Source organism: Elaeis guineensis, chromosome 9 (genome assembly GCF_000442705.2).
Source record: "Elaeis guineensis isolate ETL-2024a chromosome 9, EG11, whole genome shotgun sequence".
NCBI lineage: Eukaryota > Viridiplantae > Streptophyta > Magnoliopsida > Arecales > Arecaceae > Elaeis > Elaeis guineensis.
The window spans coordinates 9,735,006-9,753,404 of record NC_026001.2 but is presented as its reverse complement, the minus strand read 5'-3'; the positions used below and the strand labels follow the sequence as shown (position 1 = coordinate 9,753,404).

At 38.3% G+C, this 18,399-nt stretch overlaps 2 protein-coding genes across 2 annotated transcripts; both read left to right on the top strand.

Annotated features, from left to right (window-relative positions):
* Nucleotides 1-252: 252 nt before the first annotated feature.
* On the top strand, nt 253-7,504 carry LOC105051726 (probable thiamine biosynthetic bifunctional enzyme, chloroplastic). Its single transcript, XM_073243431.1, has 10 exons — nt 253-315; nt 398-676; nt 771-845; nt 2,755-2,830; nt 2,908-2,983; nt 3,138-3,272; nt 4,457-4,521; nt 4,659-4,786; nt 6,299-6,555; nt 6,803-7,504. The coding sequence occupies exons 1-10, from the start codon at nt 280-282 to the stop codon at nt 7,341-7,343; spliced, it is 1,668 nt and encodes a 555-aa protein (XP_073099532.1). The 5' UTR covers nt 253-279; the 3' UTR covers nt 7,344-7,504.
* Nucleotides 7,505-7,902: 398 nt separating this feature from the next.
* On the top strand, nt 7,903-18,057 carry LOC105051727 (protein ACTIVITY OF BC1 COMPLEX KINASE 1, chloroplastic). The gene is given in 16 exon segments (XM_010932308.4): nt 7,903-8,100; nt 8,938-9,266; nt 9,378-9,584; nt 9,935-10,024; nt 10,174-10,320; nt 10,837-11,001; nt 11,379-11,519; nt 11,755-11,866; nt 11,869-11,933; nt 13,536-13,731; nt 15,182-15,309; nt 15,491-15,562; nt 15,863-15,975; nt 16,057-16,204; nt 17,472-17,541; nt 17,664-18,057. Coding segments are annotated over 15 exon segments (2,001 nt in total). The 5' UTR covers nt 7,903-8,100; nt 8,938-8,984; the 3' UTR covers nt 17,729-18,057.
* The last annotated feature ends 342 nt before the right edge of the window (nt 18,058-18,399 follow it).

The following is an 18,399-nucleotide window of genomic DNA, read 5'->3' as shown; positions in this document are numbered from 1 at the left end:
GATTTGACCATTCCAATTTTGAACCATTCTGATTCCCATTCTAATTTCGATTTCGGTTGCGAACTAAGCATCCCTGATTTCTTTGATCACGCTTCATTCAGAGATTGTTGGGTTTGGGCCGAACCCGATTGCACTGAGCGGCTGGACACTCCAAACTGGATCCGGATCTTTCTGAAGAGTCAATTCTTTGACTCGGGTCCACATAAGATCCGACCCGTTTAACTCGTCTCCCACTCGAAGGCAATAGCACAATCTTCAAACGCGCGACTCCCGTGTGTGATGGCCGCTGTCTTCCTATCGCTGCCGTCAGCGCCGGTTCTTTCTCTCTCTCTCTTGGAAGAAAAAAACGAATTTTTTTCTCAAACTCTCCGCTAACATATCTCCTTTCTCTCTCTAGAATTTGCCGCTGACGGCCCGAGTTCACGCCGTCCCGAGAGGGGTCTTCGTCGCCAGAGCGAGCGCTAGGGCTCCGACGATCACAGCGATGTCGGAAGCCACGGATGCCGAGACCGGAGGGAGGGGACGACGGAAGATGCCGCATGTTCTCACAGTTGCTGGGTCGGACTCCGGCGCCGGCGCCGGAATCCAGGCAGACATCAAGGCGTGCGGGGCGCTCGGGGTTTACTGCTCTTCGGTTATCACCGCCGTCACGGCGCAGAACACCGTCGGCGTTCAGGTCACAGTCCTCATTCTCTTTGGTTACTTCATTTGAATTAATTCTCCATAAGATTATATATATATTTTAAAATGTTTATATTTTAATATGTTAGGGAGTTCATCCGGTTCCGGAGGAGTTCGTAGCAGAGCAGTTGCGATCAGTGCTTTCCGACATGGAAGTCGATGTTGTAAGCTATAAAGCTTCAAGCTTGAAAATGTGAATTTTTTTTCCCCACATGAACTATAGGTCTCATAGATCACTGATTTATTTGCGTGTTAGATGTCAGGCATGTGTAAAATGATATATTTGGGTTTTGAATTTACTTATCTTCTGTATTTGTTATTGCTGGAGTATATAGATTTGTTATCTTGTTTGTCCGGCCATGGATTCTTACATGAACTATAGGTCTCATAGATTACTCTTTTTACTCCCCAGGGATTGTATGCTTTGCCAGTGATGTTGTTATTTGTTGAAGACATTCTTGTTTTCCTCCACAATTTTATAAAAATCAGCTTGGTCTTATCGTGTCATTCAATGTTATTTATGACATTTCTCAAGATTTTTCATGTCAAGAATTCTACAAACTAATACCTGTAATAGCAAAGTTAAAGGATTTTTTTTTTTTTCCAATAAAACTTGAGGAATGAATGGTTTTGTTTGTCTGTTAGTTGTTATAATGATCCTTTCTGGCTCCATTCTTGTAGGGCGAGATGTAGTTATTGTTAACCACTCCTTTTTTATTTCCTCTTTTTAGTGCTTGATTTTCCTTTCCAAATGGGACCGAGCGTGTGACGTATACTTTGCTTACAATTTCCTACATGGCTTCCCAGAGGACATCTGACATAAGTTTTGAGATGCGATTCTGTAGTCCATAACAACTTACAAAGTTCTGGCCTGTGCTGGGCTAGTATTGACACCAAACTTTAGTCTACAAGACACCTATTAATTTATTCTTAAATATTTTAATTAAGAAATGGGTATTCTAGCACTGTATGGCACATTCCATGCTGATCAGTGGATGGCGCACCTCCCAGCAGGAGCACTACTTAACTTCTTCGTGTATATTGCTGGACTATGCAGCCTTAAAATAAGTAAATTGTCAATTGTTGAAGAATGATTTGTAACACCAATTTCAAAAATATGGAAGTTTGGTTATCGATGTGGTTACTAGACTTTTGTGTGATATAGCTCGAGGCATTTCTAAATCTGCATCTCTTTCTTTAAACTTGAGAATATGGTCTGAGCATAAGGATATAACCTTCCTAAAAATTTTGATGCAAGACGAACATAGGTTGGTCAAATTTCTTGGAAGATTGAACAAAGGCATGGAAACTTTAGGTTCTAACTGCCTGTGATCTTAGTAGGATTAATTGAGTATCGTGTAAGTGAGGATATGGATCTAAAGTGGCTGTCTTTAGAAAGTTAGGAAGCAGGAACATCTAGCAAAGGTCTTCTTATCATAATATTAAGGAATTTATATGGTAAGTGCTAATAAATATAACATCAAAGAATGACCAAAGCATGATGTGACAGTTGTGCAATAATACATTGAAAACATTGGTCCTGATGGGATTTTTTAGCAACAAAAGGTGGTCAAAGAAGGTGAGAGTTGATGAGATGTATTCTAAAGCTGCTAAATTGTTCCATTTTTATACATAGAATTTTGGGCTGGTAGAGTTGGTTGCAACTTGTGACCATGTCAACAAAAGAGAGTAGTAGTAATATCTCATCAATGTGCCGAAATTATAGCAGAACGCCATAACACTTCTCTAATACGGTCAGCTTGAGAGCTTTTTGGTGAACTATATGTGGACATAGTTTTTTGCATACTGTCTGATCACTCTGATCAGTTCAATATCATCTTTGGTAGGTTAAGTAGCTATCGAGCTTTCTGATCTCCATGTCTAAATTTTCCTCTCCTTTTGTATGCTTGCACTATTCTGTTGTCTTGGTCAAGCTATATTTATCTTCATCCTACTTTGTCTACTTAATCTATAAATGTCAATATTTTGTTTGAGACTATATATGTCAGTATTTTGTTTAAGATTTCAGAGCTTGTCTTGCATTTAAACACAAATTCTGTTTTAAATTCCCAGGTGAAGACAGGTATGCTCCCTTCGGTTGGAGTAGTTAAAGTTTTATGCCATAGTCTCAAAGATTTTCCTGTTCGAGGTATGCAGTAACGCCCTAAACTCTTTGGTTGTTCATGTGGAACTTTAGTTGATATATCTATTATGTCCAAAGGGCAGCTTTAGTGGTGGACCCAGTTATGGTATCTACAAGTGGGGATATCCTTTCTGAACCATCTACCCTTGCTGGCTATCGGTATGACATATGTACTTTTTCCTAGGTTAGATGTTGATTGTACCTCTGCATTTCCTGGAACAAATAGCTTTATTTAGATAAACTATCAATTCCTATCTAGTGCACTTATCTGGGTAAGCATGACATATTTTGCTCCATGGACTCTGTAATACAGGAATGAGCTTTTTGCGATGGCTGATATTGTTACCCCAAATTTGAAAGAAGCATCAGCTCTGCTTGGGGGTGTGTCAGTGAGAACAGTGGCTGACATGTGTTCTGCAGCAAAATCCATACATAATTTAGGTCCTAGGTATGATTTGCAGATCCCTCTGTAGTTATTGTCAATTTTAAGCTTAGAATGTTGTTTAATATTCCTTGAATTTGAACTTTGTTTATTTTTTTTGGAAGAATAGATTAAACCTTTCATTCTCCTCTTTCTTTCCCTTCTCATGAGCGTATCCTTATGTGAACCCATTCACTCACCAGCGGTGTCTGCAAGATTATCTTTTAATGTATGCCTATAGGGTTATGCATATTTTTGGGTTTGTTTAACATCATCAGTTGGTAATAGAATTAAAACCATTCTACAAAGCTGGGTTCTTTTTGTTGCTTCCAAGGAGATTTGAACCACTTTTCTTATGGACAATTTTGCCATTGTATTTTGGGGAAGTTTTTGGTATATGTCTTGAACAGAACTTTCTTAGAACCATCAACCTGCCTTCTTTTTGCTGATGGGAAAAGCTTGGGCTCAATATGTTGGCCTACTATTTTGACCAGCACTCTCCTGGCCTGAATTGAAGTCATAATACATGGACATTTTTAAGTCAAATATGTCTAAAACTAAAAGTTCTCTAATCTTTATTATTGGATATTCATCAAGTTCAAATTGATTATGTGGTCGTGGTCAAAGCTGAGTGGTTAACTTAAATGAATCAAAATAGGCCTCTTTGTTCTAGTTCTGACCTTTGCGTTGTCTACTTGTTGGCTACCCTCTATTGGTTCTTCATGGAACTACCAATCCAACAGATTAGCCTGTACTCTATGTGGGTTGATTTGTTGTTTTTTTTGTTTTTGTTTTTCAATTTCCTCTCTAACAGAATAGTATAGGCTTTTCTTGTAATTTCTGTTGAATTGATAGTACAGTTATGTTTTGCTGTTATTTTTTATCCATTCTTTGGTCTGTTGTCACATGTTAGAAAAGGAATTTCAAGTTTATGTGATGTAGCCTGAAATTTTTGGTTATAACGGTGGAAGCTTCAGTAATTTGCAGTCGGAAACTTTAACAACTCCTTTGCAATAAGATGTAAAGAACCCGGTCATGATTGCCTATTTTTTTTTGTTATTTCTCAATACATATAGCAATGCGTGGCAAATAAAATTTTAACATCTTTTTTCTGCTACCTCTACTTAATATTGTCTTGAATCCTGGATAAAATACATAAGTAATCTCTTATTTTGATTTGGAAAATTCAGTGATGAGTCTGTGGTTTGCAGATATGTGCTTGTGAAGGGTGGGGATTTCTCAGATTCGTCAGATGCCATTGATATACTCTTTGATGGTATGGTTTTTAATCGTATATTAGCCTGCTCAAGTCATCCCATATTTGCTGTCTGCTTCCTTCTCTCTTAGCAGTTCGTCACTTAAGATTGATTTTTATTTTTAAAACTCAATGTGTATTCTGCTTGGTTCCTCTAGGAGAAGAATGTCATGAGCTATATGGGGCACGCATAAAGACTCGGAACACTCATGGAACTGGGTGCACTCTGGCTTCATGTATAGCTGCAGAGCTAGCAAAAGGTACTCCGATGCTGCAAGCTGTTCAGGTGATTGTCTGGAGCTGACAACTTTGTTTTCTAGATTGATTGGAGTTACAAAAGATTAAAAAAACTGTTTGTGATGTTTAAAGCATATCTTCAATAGCTTTTCCCAGGAGACTGAGATGAAATGATAAATATGATCGGAGTGAAACCAGACATGATTTTCCAGAGCTGATATTTGTGTTTTTTAGATTGCTTGGAGTTATGAAAGATAAGAAAATGTTGGTGTTCTTTCTAGGCAGAGTTTCATGGCTCATCTTTAGGAGACTAAGATGAAATGATAAAAATGGTCATAGTAGCTCATCTTTAGGAGGCTTAAGATGAAATGATTAAAATGGTTGCAGTGGAACCAGTCTCTCAGGTATGATGGCTATAAGTCTTGTTAGGGGCTAAGCGTGACCTTCTTATCTAATGTTGCTGCAAAAGTATGTCGGAGGCACCTTAAAATAATAAATATTCAAGGTATTTGTCTTCCAAAAGAAGGGTGACAATTACAAACTAGATCTATTCAAGAGCAAGGATTGCCTGACCTGCTCAAGCATGAAGCTTTTCGGGCGGCCTTGGGCCAAAGGTTTTAGGCCTAGCAGCTGGGTCGGGCCTGGAATCCTGTTTAATCATGGGCTGGGCTCATGCTTGGGGATTAAATCTCGGCTCGGCCCAATTTTTTTTAATTTACTTGTGTTATTTATTTATATTTGATGTATTTGTATGTTTAATCTAGGGTTATTGTTGATATGTGAACTTAATAGGATAATAGACATATTGTAGGTTGTTGGCAATATTTTAATTATTCATATTTAGCATTTTTAAAAGCAATTTAAGCAATTTAAGTTTTTTTTTTTTTTCAAAAAATAAGAAACAACCATGAAGCCTGAGGCCTGGCCCAAAGCCTGAGTAAGGCTAGGCTTGACCCTGGAAGGTAGGTCCAAAGGCTGGGCGGGACCAGACTTCACCTGGGCCCAAGTAAATTTTGTTGACCATGGGGCAAAGTCTGGCTTGAGCCCAGCATGGCCCATGAATTGGTCTATTGTAAAGATAAGTGCTCTCTTTTCATTCTAAATGGTGATTGGCATGCCATCTTTACATCAAAGAAATAAAGAAAGAAAAAAGACGAGTAATCATAAGTGCAGTACGTCTGTGGTTTGTGACTCCAAGAGCAGGTTTGACCATATAGGGAACATCATGAAGTTTTATTAAGATGCTCTGGTGACTTGCGCTGTAGGTTAGAAATGGTCTGAGTGAGGTGGAAGTTTTCAATATGGGCTGAAGGTTTGGAAACAAGCAGAGGAAACTGAAGCAGACTTTGATGGTTCATGCTTCCCAATCCAGTCTTGGCTCCATAAAGCCAAATTCTATTAAATGGAATATTGATTGTGTGCATGTTTACTTTTGCAATTTGCATGTAATGCTGTCTCTTGTCTCAACTATTAAAAAATGTTTCGAAAACTCCAATTCTGGCTTCTTTTCTGAACAATGCATTTGAGCTTTAACCTATGTTTCTCTGTGTTGATCGTGCAGGCAGCCAAGGCCTTTGTGGAGACTGCTCTTAATTACAGCAAGGATATTGTCATGGGGAGTGGACCTCAAGGACCTTTTGATCACCTATTCAGGCTTAAGAGTCAGAATTACAATGTAGGCCAGAAACTACAATTTGATGCAAATGATCTGTTTTTATATGCAGTCACTGACTCTGGAATGAACAAGAAGTGGGGTCGTTCGATTACAGATGCTGTTAAAGCTTCCATTGAAGGAGGTGCCACGATTATTCAGTTGAGGTTTGTTAAAGTCCATTCGAGCTCAATTTATCAAAATATGATCATTTTCAAGAGATGGCCTCAGCAATGTCTTATTTCAAAACAATCAATGTACCTGTCCTTGTGTTGTTCGTCACCCGGTAGTTAGTTTTACTTTGGCTATCCAAACTGCAATTGTGTCGGTGGGTGATGCTGAGATTCGCCATCCTTGATATCTTGTTGAAATGCAAACTGATATTAAAATAACAGAGATTTACTTTTCTTTCAGAGAAAAAGATGCTGAAACACGAAATTTTGTGGAAGCAGCTATGGCGTGCATGGAAATTTGTCGGTCCCATGGTGTGCCGCTGCTGATCAACGATCGGGTCGATGTTGCCCTTGCTTGTGATGCTGATGGTGTGCATGTGGGACAATCCGACATGCCAGCACGAGTTGTTCGCAGGTTATTGGGACCACGAAAGATCATCGGTGTCTCCTGTAAGACCCCAGCTCAAGCAGAGCAGGCCTGGATCGATGGTGCCGACTACATTGGCTGTGGTGGTGTTTTTCCAACTACTACAAAGGAAAACAATCTTACTGTCGGGTTGAATGGCCTGAAAGCCGTTTGTTTGGCCTCCAAATTGCCAGTGGTTGCAATTGGTGGTATCGGTCCTGGTAATGCTCGTTCAGTGATGGAAATCGGTGTCCCGAATCTGAAAGGTGTTGCTGTCGTGTCTGCTCTATTTGATCGCGAGTCTATTGTTAGCGAAGCCCAAAGGCTGAGGTCGGCCTTGATGGATGCATCATCAAGGGCTAGGTTATCAGTTTGAGCTCCTAGAAACACAGCTTATTTACGAGGACTCAAGTTCTGTATCCGTTCATCTTTTGATGAGTATTGGAAATAATATCTGGAATTAAAGTTCCTGCGTATAATGTTCAAGTGCTGCTCATGTATACATTATAAATTACCAATAAAATTTTCAGTGCGGTACATGGAGGATGTTTTATTGCTGAGAAATGTTCGTTTTGAGCTTGGAGCTTCAATAGAAAATCCAATTTGGCAGCCTAAGAAATCCAATTTGATGTGCATCTGGGGCCAATGACACTATCTACGTTTTTTTTTTTTTTTAAATTTTATTTTAATTGTCTTTTTGGAGAAAAATTTCAATTCGCCGTACATCTCGCCCTGAAGAATATGGTAACGGAAGCGCACACGTAGCTGGACCTGTCAATGGATCTGATTTCATCCAAGTTGCCGAATCCGACAAGGGATTCTTATGAATCTGGTAACCGGTTGTCGGATTCTTATGAATCTGGTAACCCGATTACGTGCTCAAGTAGGTTCGTTTGAGAAATAAGTACACCAAATTCTATCCGATCCGAAAGTGACACGTCCCCCGTCCGCCACCCAAATAGAAGCCGTCTGCTAGTGGAATGGTGGATGTCGTGTTTCTTGAAGCTGTGAACGCAAAAAAAGACAGACCATGTGATATTGGGGGAACTGGTTCGATTGTTACTTGGGCTCTCCCTCTCTCTCTCCCCTCCACCGCCACCGGCCGGCCAGCCGATGCCTCCGACGACGATCGGGTAGGTGCCCTCTCTCTCTCTCTCTCTAGCTCTGATGCCGTTTGTATAGATTTTTAGGACATAATTCCATAATTAAAGGCTGATTCAATGATAGAGAGGTTACGCGGTTTGCCTCAGGCAATCGGAGTGATTCTACTGATAGAGATGGCAGTGAACTCCAAATATCAGAATTTGGAGCTCGAAATTGTTGAATTCTTGTTGTCAGTGATCTGTGACTGCCTTCGAGTCATTGCATGTGCTTGTGGGCAAGATTAGAGTTTTGAGGACATGTCGTCTCCAGATGTTGGCGTGAAGCTTCCCGAAATCCTTTCGCAAAAATTTGTAATGAAAATTGAATAACAAAAGAATAGCCAAGGAAATGGGGAAACCCCTTCTTTATTCAACAATAGCTTTGCGCATTTTGATATGTAAATGTGAAAAAGAGATAAAAGAGAATTTTCAAGAAGAAAAAATATTGTGTTCTAGATGCCTAGGTGGGTACTTGTGGGGTTCTCTTTGTGTGTGTTGTGTGTGTGTCAGAGAGACTGAGAGAGAGAGAGAGAGGGAAGGGGTGGGGGCAGTGAGGGTTAGATATGTAGGGAGAGGAATTTTTAAATTTTAGCATTCTTCTATTATTGTATTTTATGATTATTATTTATTTCTGTCTTATGTGGAGGGTTCTTGATGGCTTTGCTTCATTTTCGAATGTCTATCCTCTCCTGATTCTCTCTTCTAATCTGCAATAAAACGAGTTTGCTTCATTGAAAATCAACTATATTTTCATATTTGTTGCATCTTGAAAATTGCTGGCATTTTTATTTCTGATTTGATTAAGATTCTTAATTACTTCTTACCCAGGTGTAGATCAGAGATAAACATACAAGGAACTAAGATTGAATAAATCTATGGAGTTCTATACAACCTGTCTACCCAGAAGTAGTATGAGCTATTGTGCTCATCCAAGGTTAAGCCCCCCCATACCACAAAGCAAACAGTTCCTGTCATTTCGGATAAAAAATGCTGCATCAACTAGTTCTGTACCTGCCCCTCCAGCGACAACTCCATCATCAAGCAGGAATGGGAACATAACAACAAAGAGTTTGACAGAGAAGTTGAGTAGTGCCATGGATCAGCTTGATATTGAACGTGGTGTTTGTATACCATTCCGCAAATATACTCCAGAGACAGTATGCAAATAGCGATAAACCTTATCCACTCTCCTTTTATTGAATTCATTTTTTTATGAATGGTGCCAGACTACTGGTGCTTGTTTTGCTGAATTGTCTTCTGACTGCTAGGTCAGGAACAAGGTTTTGGAATCTAGAGGGGCTATATTATCTCTTATAGGTCGAGGGGTGGAGATAGTCTGGAACTTGGGTCTCTACTGGTCTGCCCTCACGTATGATTGCTTGGTTGGACGAGATGAGGAAGTAGTTCCTTATCGTGCCCGCCAGCTTCGGAACCTACTTTGCAACTTGGGACCATCTTTTATTAAAGCTGGGCAGGTTATTATTTTTTTCCATTTGTGTTTTATTCGTTTGGAAGAGGAGAAAGATCTCCATTATGAGGAAGTAATGCTATAGGGGCCCAACCATGTACCACCCGTCCCCCCCACCCCATCCCGAAAAAAAAGGAATAAAAAAGGCTCCATGGCATACAGCATGAGGGGAATGATGCAAACAGGGTCATTGCAGGACAACAGCAGGGTTTTGCAATCAAGCACCAATCCTCTCGTGCCACATGGCAGTGGAGCTTCTTCTTTTTGCCTTATTTATTCTTTGTACCAAGGTTGAGCCTAAAGTGTTTTTCTTTATAATATCCTCCATCTCAGCAGCTGACATGTTGCAACTTTTAGGTTCTAGCAAATAGGCCAGATATAATCCGCGAAGATTATATGAATGAGCTCTGCATTCTCCAAGATGATGTCCCCCCTTTTCCTAATCAGGTCGGTAGCTTTTCTGACTTCTGAATTTTAGCAGCACTAACAAATTTTTCAACTGTTTTCTTGGTGATGATGTTTCATAATGAAGCACAGCAATTCTTCATTTGATGGAATTAAACCTTATTTAAAAGAATCATTTTTTGGATCGACAGGAAGCCTTTTCCATAATTGAAGAGGAGTTGGGGCAACCTCTTGAAAAGGTATTCAGCAGAATCTCATCTGAGACAATAGCAGCTGCAAGTTTGGGCCAAGTTTACCGGGCCACTCTAAGGGAGACACGGGAGGATGTTGCCATAAAGGTTGTGAATGTACCCTATGATTACATTTCCTTTAGCTAGTCATTGTTATAACCTCAGTCAGTAATATCTTTCATTGTTTGATTGCAATTTAAGATCTTGTTGGAATGCATCTTTTGGATTTGCTTCATACAGAACTTACCTGTCCTATCAAGATAACAGGCGAACATGAAGCATTATTTTATATTTTTTTTATGTGTATTGGTATGAAAAACCAAGCTTAGGAAAGTTGTTACAGATTTTAATGTGATCTTCTTTTTTTTTTTTTGCTGATGTGTATACTATATTTCTCTATAACCTGGCATGAATGCTCTAAGCTGTTGATGTTATTTCATAGTCTTTAACTTCTTGGTTCTGAAAATCTATCATGCTACTTGTTTTGCTTTCATTAATATATAGACCTGCATTTTGGTGTCACCTTTTCTTCTGTTGCTTCAATACATAGTTTTGTATTCCAGCACACAAATTAATTTTGATTTTTCATTTCTGATTTTTTGTATTAACTACAATTAAATGTAGGTACAAAGACCTGGGATAGAACCAATCATCTATCGAGATCTTTTTCTGTTCCGAACGCTGGCTTCCTTTTTGAATGGTATCAGTCTGCGGAAACTGGGTTGCAATGCAGAGCTTATTGTAGATGAATTTGGCGAAAAACTTCTGGAGGAACTTGACTACACTCTTGTATGTCTGTTCAATCCTTAGTATGCTGCAGTTACTTATTTTTAATGTTTAGTGTTTGCTATCACAAAGAATGATGGCTAAATAGAGATAGAGCTTTTGCTTAAAAGAAAAAATAAAAATTATGTTTGTGCTAAATGCATTTGATTCATGTTTTACATGAGTAGCTGCTTCCATATCAACCATTATCTAGTCAGTAATATTGTTGTCTTCGTTCAGGAAAAAACTGCTCATCTGCCTGGGATAATTTTATATGAGCATAACAATGCAGTTCAATAGTTTTTCTTTTAATTATAGCCATCATATTCAGATAATTTAATTCAGAGCAGAGAATGATTTATTCCGATCTCTCATGTTTCTTTCAAAAAAAAAAATTGCAGGAAGCTCGGAATATAGAGGACTTCTTGGAGAATTTTAAAAATGATCCAACCGTCAAGATTCCACGAGTTTATAAGCAGCTTTCTGGTCGACGTGTTTTAGTAATGGAGTGGATTGATGGTATTCGGTGCACTGACCCAGAGGTTATTATGCCACAATAGATTGCTGCATCCTTTTAACTTTTCTGTGTCATTTGTTTGAACTCAACCTTTAAGTCATGATGTTATTATTTTAGCTTACATTCTTATTAGAGAAGACAAGCATAAGTACATAACATATGAATATATAATGAATTTGTTGTAGTGCATGCTTGTTATGTTTATTATATTCTGAAGCATACACAGTGATGCTTACTCATTTCATCTTCATGTAACACAGGCCGTCAAAGAAGCAGGTATTGATGTAAATGGGTTTTTGACGGTTGGGGTGAGTGCTGCATTGCGGCAGCTGCTAGAATTTGGGTTATTTCATGGAGACCCACATCCTGGAAATATTTTGCAATGCGTGATGGTCGTATTGCTTATGTGGACTTTGGAAATGTGGCTGTGCTTAGTCAGGTGAATTAAGACTTGAAGCATTCTGGTCAGGGATCTGTTATTATTATTTAGTAGGCTAATTCATCAATTATTCCTAGCTTTTCTTGTATGCAAGTGTTAATTCTTGAATTGAATGCACTCAATATGGTTTAAGAACTTGTGCAAGATCTGGACTGCAAAGTAGCATTTCAGTCTTTCCACCAATGTTTTGTGTATTCAAGTTAATGGTATTTGTTGATGATGTATGACATGTTTGCAGCCATATTATCAATTAACACATCCACCAATGGTCAGTGCAAGTTGTCCTTTCTTGTGGTGTAGTAATAAGAAAATTGGAGTATATTTGTTTAGCAGGGATTCATCCTTATCAACCAATATTGCAGCATTGGTATGGTATGTTAAATATATATCCTTGCAATCTATAATGTCTAGCCTAGAATGTATCGAGCATTTGGGTGTCATAATTGCGCAACTACTTGGGTTGGGGTTCAGTGGTGTGTAGGGCAAGTGTAATTTTACTTTATATTGGGAAGAGTTGACATAAAATCTGACATGCGAGCAGGGTGAGGGGTGTATTATTATTCTCAACGAGAGTCGGGGGATGATCATTCTCCATTCCATGGTATTCTAGGTATTGAGTTTTTCAAGGTGTAAATGGGCAATAATAAGATTGTTAGACTAGTGAATTCTTTAAGTTCTAGATCATATTTTTAAGCCTAGCACTTGAAATAGTATTGCAAAAAACAAGGATGTGGTGCTTGATTTAAACTTATGGTAAGAAGGATTAGGTAAAGTATCCAAATAGCCAAGACAAATCTCACATGCAATGCTTATATACTTAATATGTAATTGTAATGAAGAACATTTCTGCATGTGGTAGACTTCTTTAAAAGATTAAAATATATACTTTGGCTAATCATTGGACATATCTTATGATATGCATGAATCCTGATAATGCATTGGAAACACAATCAAGTATTGGATGCCATATCAACACGTTACTAGTTTGGTACAGTAGGGTTAGTAGTTATAACATACATCCCATACCGAGACAGCTTCCAACCCATTTTTCCTTACTTTTTATCATGGTACCATCCAAAACCATGCAGTACAGGTTGCTACAATATGGTACATACCCCAGTTTGGGCAGTATTGGGTGGTACTGTGGCTCATATACCAAACCGAATCTTGGTACCATATTGATACTTTAGCAGTACGGCACATATGGTCTGTACAGGTCAATACAGCACACCTTGAACACAATGACACATTGGTCATTGATTGCAACATTTGTATCTAATGCAAGGTCCTGTGAAGGTTAACTTTATGAAATACAAATCTGAAGCAACATGGTAATTACCTCAATGCATGCCTACTGTGGAGAATGGGAGCCATCTGTCTATCTTTGGAATTAAAATTAAGAAATAGCTTACCTGCATTTTTGGGAATCTCATGCACAGGTGGTGTAACACATGATGTTATTTTAGACTTAAAATGAATTCTATTCTGTTGGTTCCAATAACTAACCTGCCGTGAGCAAACATTTGGTTAGACCTGCTTCTTTATGCTTACCTATGTTTTGCTGAAGATCACATTCTCCTTTATTCAATTTTTTGGTTTCAGCAAAATAAACAAATTCTGATTGATGCTGTCGTCCATGCTGTAAATGAGGACTATGCTGAGATGGCAAATGACTTCACCAGGCTAGGCTTCCTTGCTAGTGGAACAGATGTCTCTCCCATTATTCCTGCTTTAGAGGCAATCTGGCAAAATTCAGCTGGGAAAGGGTTGGCTGACTTCAATTTTCGGAGCGTCACAGGTAGAGCCTGTTGATTCTACTGCTTTCCTCATTCTTTCAACTTTCTTCGACTTGATGCTGTTACTGGATAATAATGTGCATTAGCCAATTATATTCTTATGATTGTCTAATAAACAAAGTTGTAACTGTACTTCTTCCTTGCCGGTTAAGCATTGCAATTCGTCAGGTGTCTCTTTACATGGCTGTCAGTTTAGAGACAAGGGCGAGCAGATTTTGCTTTTCTTTACATTATATTTAAAAAATACATAGAAACATTTCAAACATATCAGATTTGGCTGAAAACTGCTATTAGAAATGAGAAGTTGCTAATCAAACTTCTGATTCTTAAATAGGTTTACTATGGGCCTGTTTGACTACTCAGATAGGTTATCCATAGGATTAACTTGATATAGGCCATGAGGAAGGTAAGTGATGTAAATAAGAATTTATGTTATTAGGCCACTCGAGGAATGAACATGCCCCAAAAAACTGGGATTCTGCAAATCGCCTTTTAAAACGAATGCATAATCCCAAATTTTTGGGATTTTATGACTCTGGCTTCCCTGTGTACGTCTGTTTCTCCTTTCCTAGCCAGGATGACTCTCTTTGAGTCAGTTGGTTTGCCTGCTGAATAGCTTGTGCTGGCATCCAGACGGGTCCTCTATTTGGATGGCCTTTTTCTTTTGTACGAGCAAGCCCCTTTGTTAGATCTTGTGAAAAGGCACTTTCATTTTGCATCTTTGTACATTTTGATGAAGGGCTTGCTTGTTATAAGTCAAGAAGCAGAACAAGCACTAGAGATGACAAGACGAGAAAATTTAACATATGATTCCTCTTGATATAATGACATCTGAAAGTTATATTTTCACTAACTAGGAGGCAAAGTTGTTATTGTTTTGCACTCTAATTTAAGTGGGAAAACTATCATTTTAATTTTCATTAAAAGTACCAGACGTTTTCCAGATGAGGGAAAGGAGCCATCGAAATAGGTGCCCGTACATAGGCATGTTACCTCTTTATACATTACGAGGCACTGCAAATATTTAACTTTATTCATGTGCTGTGAGTTCATCCTTTATTGCTCTTAGTGTTGGCATCTTGAGCAATATAGTATGCGATAACCAAAACCTGTATGAGTGAATGGCATGGTGACAATTGGATGATAATGGTCATTTTCAACCATCAGATCTGTCCAAGGGTGTTTCACCAAACATTAGCAGGTTGACTTGAATGTCTATATGATCAAATGGTACTTTCATGATGATGTTGTTCTCATGGATCATGGTTGCATTTCTTGCTACCTAATGGATCCAGTTATGGTTGCTTAAGTGGGCTATTATATTAGACTATCATGTTCAGGGGCTTGTTGGATGGTACTGTATTTTTTTGGTTAGAGCAAGAATGCAGAAAAATATACTAATCATATCTTGAGCAAGTTCTTTTTTTTTCTGTATTGACAAACATATTGCAGGAAAGTTCAATCAGCTTGTCTACAATTACCCTATCCGTATTCCAGAGAGGTTTTCGCTTGTTATTCGCTCTTTGTTGACCCAGGAAGGCATCTGTTTCACGCTGAAGCCAGATTTTAAGTTTCTTGAGGTACCCTTTGCCTGCAACTTTGCTTATCTCCACTTGGTGTTTTTGAAAATGAAGATAAGATTGCTGTTATTGATAGTTTAAAGTTGGTTAGTAAGTCTTGATGATCTTTTTGTTTTGTATTTTTTTAAATTTAAAATTATTTTTGTCTTTGGAGATGTTTGATGGTGGTAAATAACTCCAGGTTGCATATCCTTATATAGCAAAGCGCCTATTGACGGACCCGAACCCTGCTCTCCGTGAACGCCTCATACAGGTTAATTGCACATGATTTTTTTCTCCTTTTAATGTTTTCCTACGTTTGTATTCATGCCTAATATTCTGTTTTAAGATATAGTAGTTTTTTCTTTTATCCTGAGTCTTGCTTTGAGACCATTTCTACTACTTGAAGTCCTGTTTAGTTTTGGAAAGCTTCAAGGTGTTAGTTTGTTTATTATTCACATAAGCAAATCATAAAATCAGAACCGGATGAATTAAAATAACATGACACAAAGAAGGTGTGAATCCCTAGACACTATTCTTATATAGACTTTTTTGTTTTATTGCATTGTTACAGGTTCTATTTAAAGACGGATTATTCCAGTGGAAACGGCTTGAAAATCTCATAGTTCTTGCAAAGGAAAATGTGGCTAAAATGAACCAGAATCCTGCATTGCAAGTGACAAACACGTCTGTGACATGTACTTCATCATGCTTGCTGTTACATTTTGACTAGGTTGCTCACAACTTTGCTTCTAACCTTTCCTCCAGGCAAAATTCAAGGAATTGGCAAGTTGAAAAGAAATTGGACCTCACAGAAACTATAAAGGATGGAGCACGTATGTTCCTGATTGATGCTGGGATCCGAAGACAACTTATCATGGCTCTAACTGAAGACTCCAAGCTTCACATTCAAGAGGTTTGAACTATTTTTAGCTAGGAAACTTAAAGAGATCAACTTTATCATCTAGAAATCAAAATAAAACAGAATAGTGTAACTTCTATATGTGCTTGAAGAGTATGACATGAGTTAGAACAAGATAGAGAAGGAAATATAAACTCCCCATTTTGGTGTTAAATTTCAACAACGTTGGGTAATCAAGCTACAAAGATCTCTATGAAGCCATATGCAAAGACACTTAACTATTATAATTAGTAATCCTAGACTTCCTAGTTACTCTGATAATGCATAGATGGCAAAATGGTACTTTCAGCAATAATATCTTTAAATAGGACACCAAATACTACCGGATAATCTCCCTCAGCTTCTATGCTTGTCCTCTTTATGCTCTTCATTTGGCCTGTATCCCAAACCAACCACAAACTTGCTAGCAACTAGTTAGGTCTATTTTTGATCTTGGCATCCAATTAATAAAACAACAATGATTTTCTAGCCTCTTCTGATCAATATAAATCTGGGGTATATAGCACAATTCAAAGTAAAAGGCTCCACAAATGATTTGATTAGGTTTTCTGGTTTTGCCGTCTAGTTCACATGAATTCTTTTATGAATGTGTCAGCATTATTGGCCTACTGTCACAATCTAGTGTGATAATCCGAGGATTGCCCTTAGTAATTTGATAAGTGGAAAACTATGATTATCTTTATACAAGAACATTGATGGATTGTGGCATTATCTAAAGATTGGACAGGGTACATTTCTCCCTCTTTCAGATTAGGATATTCAGGTACCGGTCCTCCAAAGTAGGACTCAAAAACATATGGCACCTTAAACCCTTCATTTGTCTGAATTCCTGGTACAATCAGGAATTAGATAGTGGATGACATGCTCGTTGTTTATGTGGTAGCCATTGGTTAGTCTAATTTAAAGATTATACCAATACTTCTGTAAGTGATTGAATTAGAAAACTAAAACTCTTGCCCTTCAAAACCTTTTTATTTCTTTGTACAGTGGTTCAAAACCCTTCACTTGACTTCCCAAAACAGGAAGAAGCTACCAGAGATCATTAAATCAAATCCTAACTGCAGATTTACTAGAAATCTGATCATAAATCCACTTCAAATCTTTATATTGGATGCATATGGCTGCTGTTGATGTTGGCAATCCAGCTGCATCATCAGCTCTATTCTTGATTCAAGGAGATCATGCCATAGATTCTAAAGCTATTACATTTAACTGAAAAAGTTGCTGGATTTAGTGAAATGTGTTTGGTTTCCTTTTGTAGCTCGTAGATGTATATAGATTGGTCGAAGATGACGTAGATATACCTGCAGTTGCTTTCGAGGTCTTGCAAGGTAAACATATCAACCACTCCACCTATTTTTTCAGTCCTTTGCGACTCAAGTTGCACTCTGCTATGATCCAAACTATGTCGCTTACCCTTTGAAATGCCTTTGCTCTCGGTTCCGTTGTGCAGACTTGCCTTCTGTCACACGTGATTTGATGCTTTCATGGAGTGAGGCGGTCCTGTCAGATCGCTGACAAGCCAAACTCATATGGCAGTTCTTCGTGCACCTGGACCTGGACGTATCCTTATTTTTGGAGCTCGACTCTGCGGCAGAATATATATTCTTTTCGTCTAATTGCAATTCTCTCTTCTCCTGTTATATATATTGTAATTCCACCCTTTCTGTGTATATGCATTCTCTTTAATAGCATCAATGTAGATCCATCTGGTACTCAGCAAAATCTGTAACTTGGAGCCATTTATACAATACAAATACATGTGTAATACGGGAGTGATACTATAGATTACAGAAGCACTTTATGTAGAACATTATATGGCAAATGATGGTCTCAGAATTCTTGCTTGTCTTCGAGTTCTCAATCATAGTTCATCTCAAAATAGAATAGTGCAATTCTGTCTTAGGTTTTAAACCTCATGGTATGGGGGTTGTTTCGGTTTCTATTAGGATGTAGGGACAGTCTTGTTCCGATATATGGGATGTGTTCTGTTTTTGATGTTCCACGAGATGTCTCAATGGATTTGAATTTACTTCTATCGATTTAGCCTCATGAGTATGCATTTAGTTTGAATGGTATCACCTCCTGCTGCATGGATAGAAGGTAAGGATTTGATTATGGTTTGCTTAGTTCTCAAGGATTGAGATTAGTATGGGATGGAAGACAAGGATCCACCCTTCTTCATCATC

Coding starts and splice junctions, on each gene's coding strand:
- LOC105051726 (XM_073243431.1), top strand. CDS start 280: ATGGCCGCTGTCTTCCTATCGCTGCCGTCAGCGCCG. Junction 316..397: donor TATCGCTGCCGTCAGCGCCG/GTTCTTTCTCTC, acceptor TTCTCTCTCTAG/AATTTGCCGCTGACGGCCCG. Junction 677..770: donor AGAACACCGTCGGCGTTCAG/GTCACAGTCCTC, acceptor TTAATATGTTAG/GGAGTTCATCCGGTTCCGGA.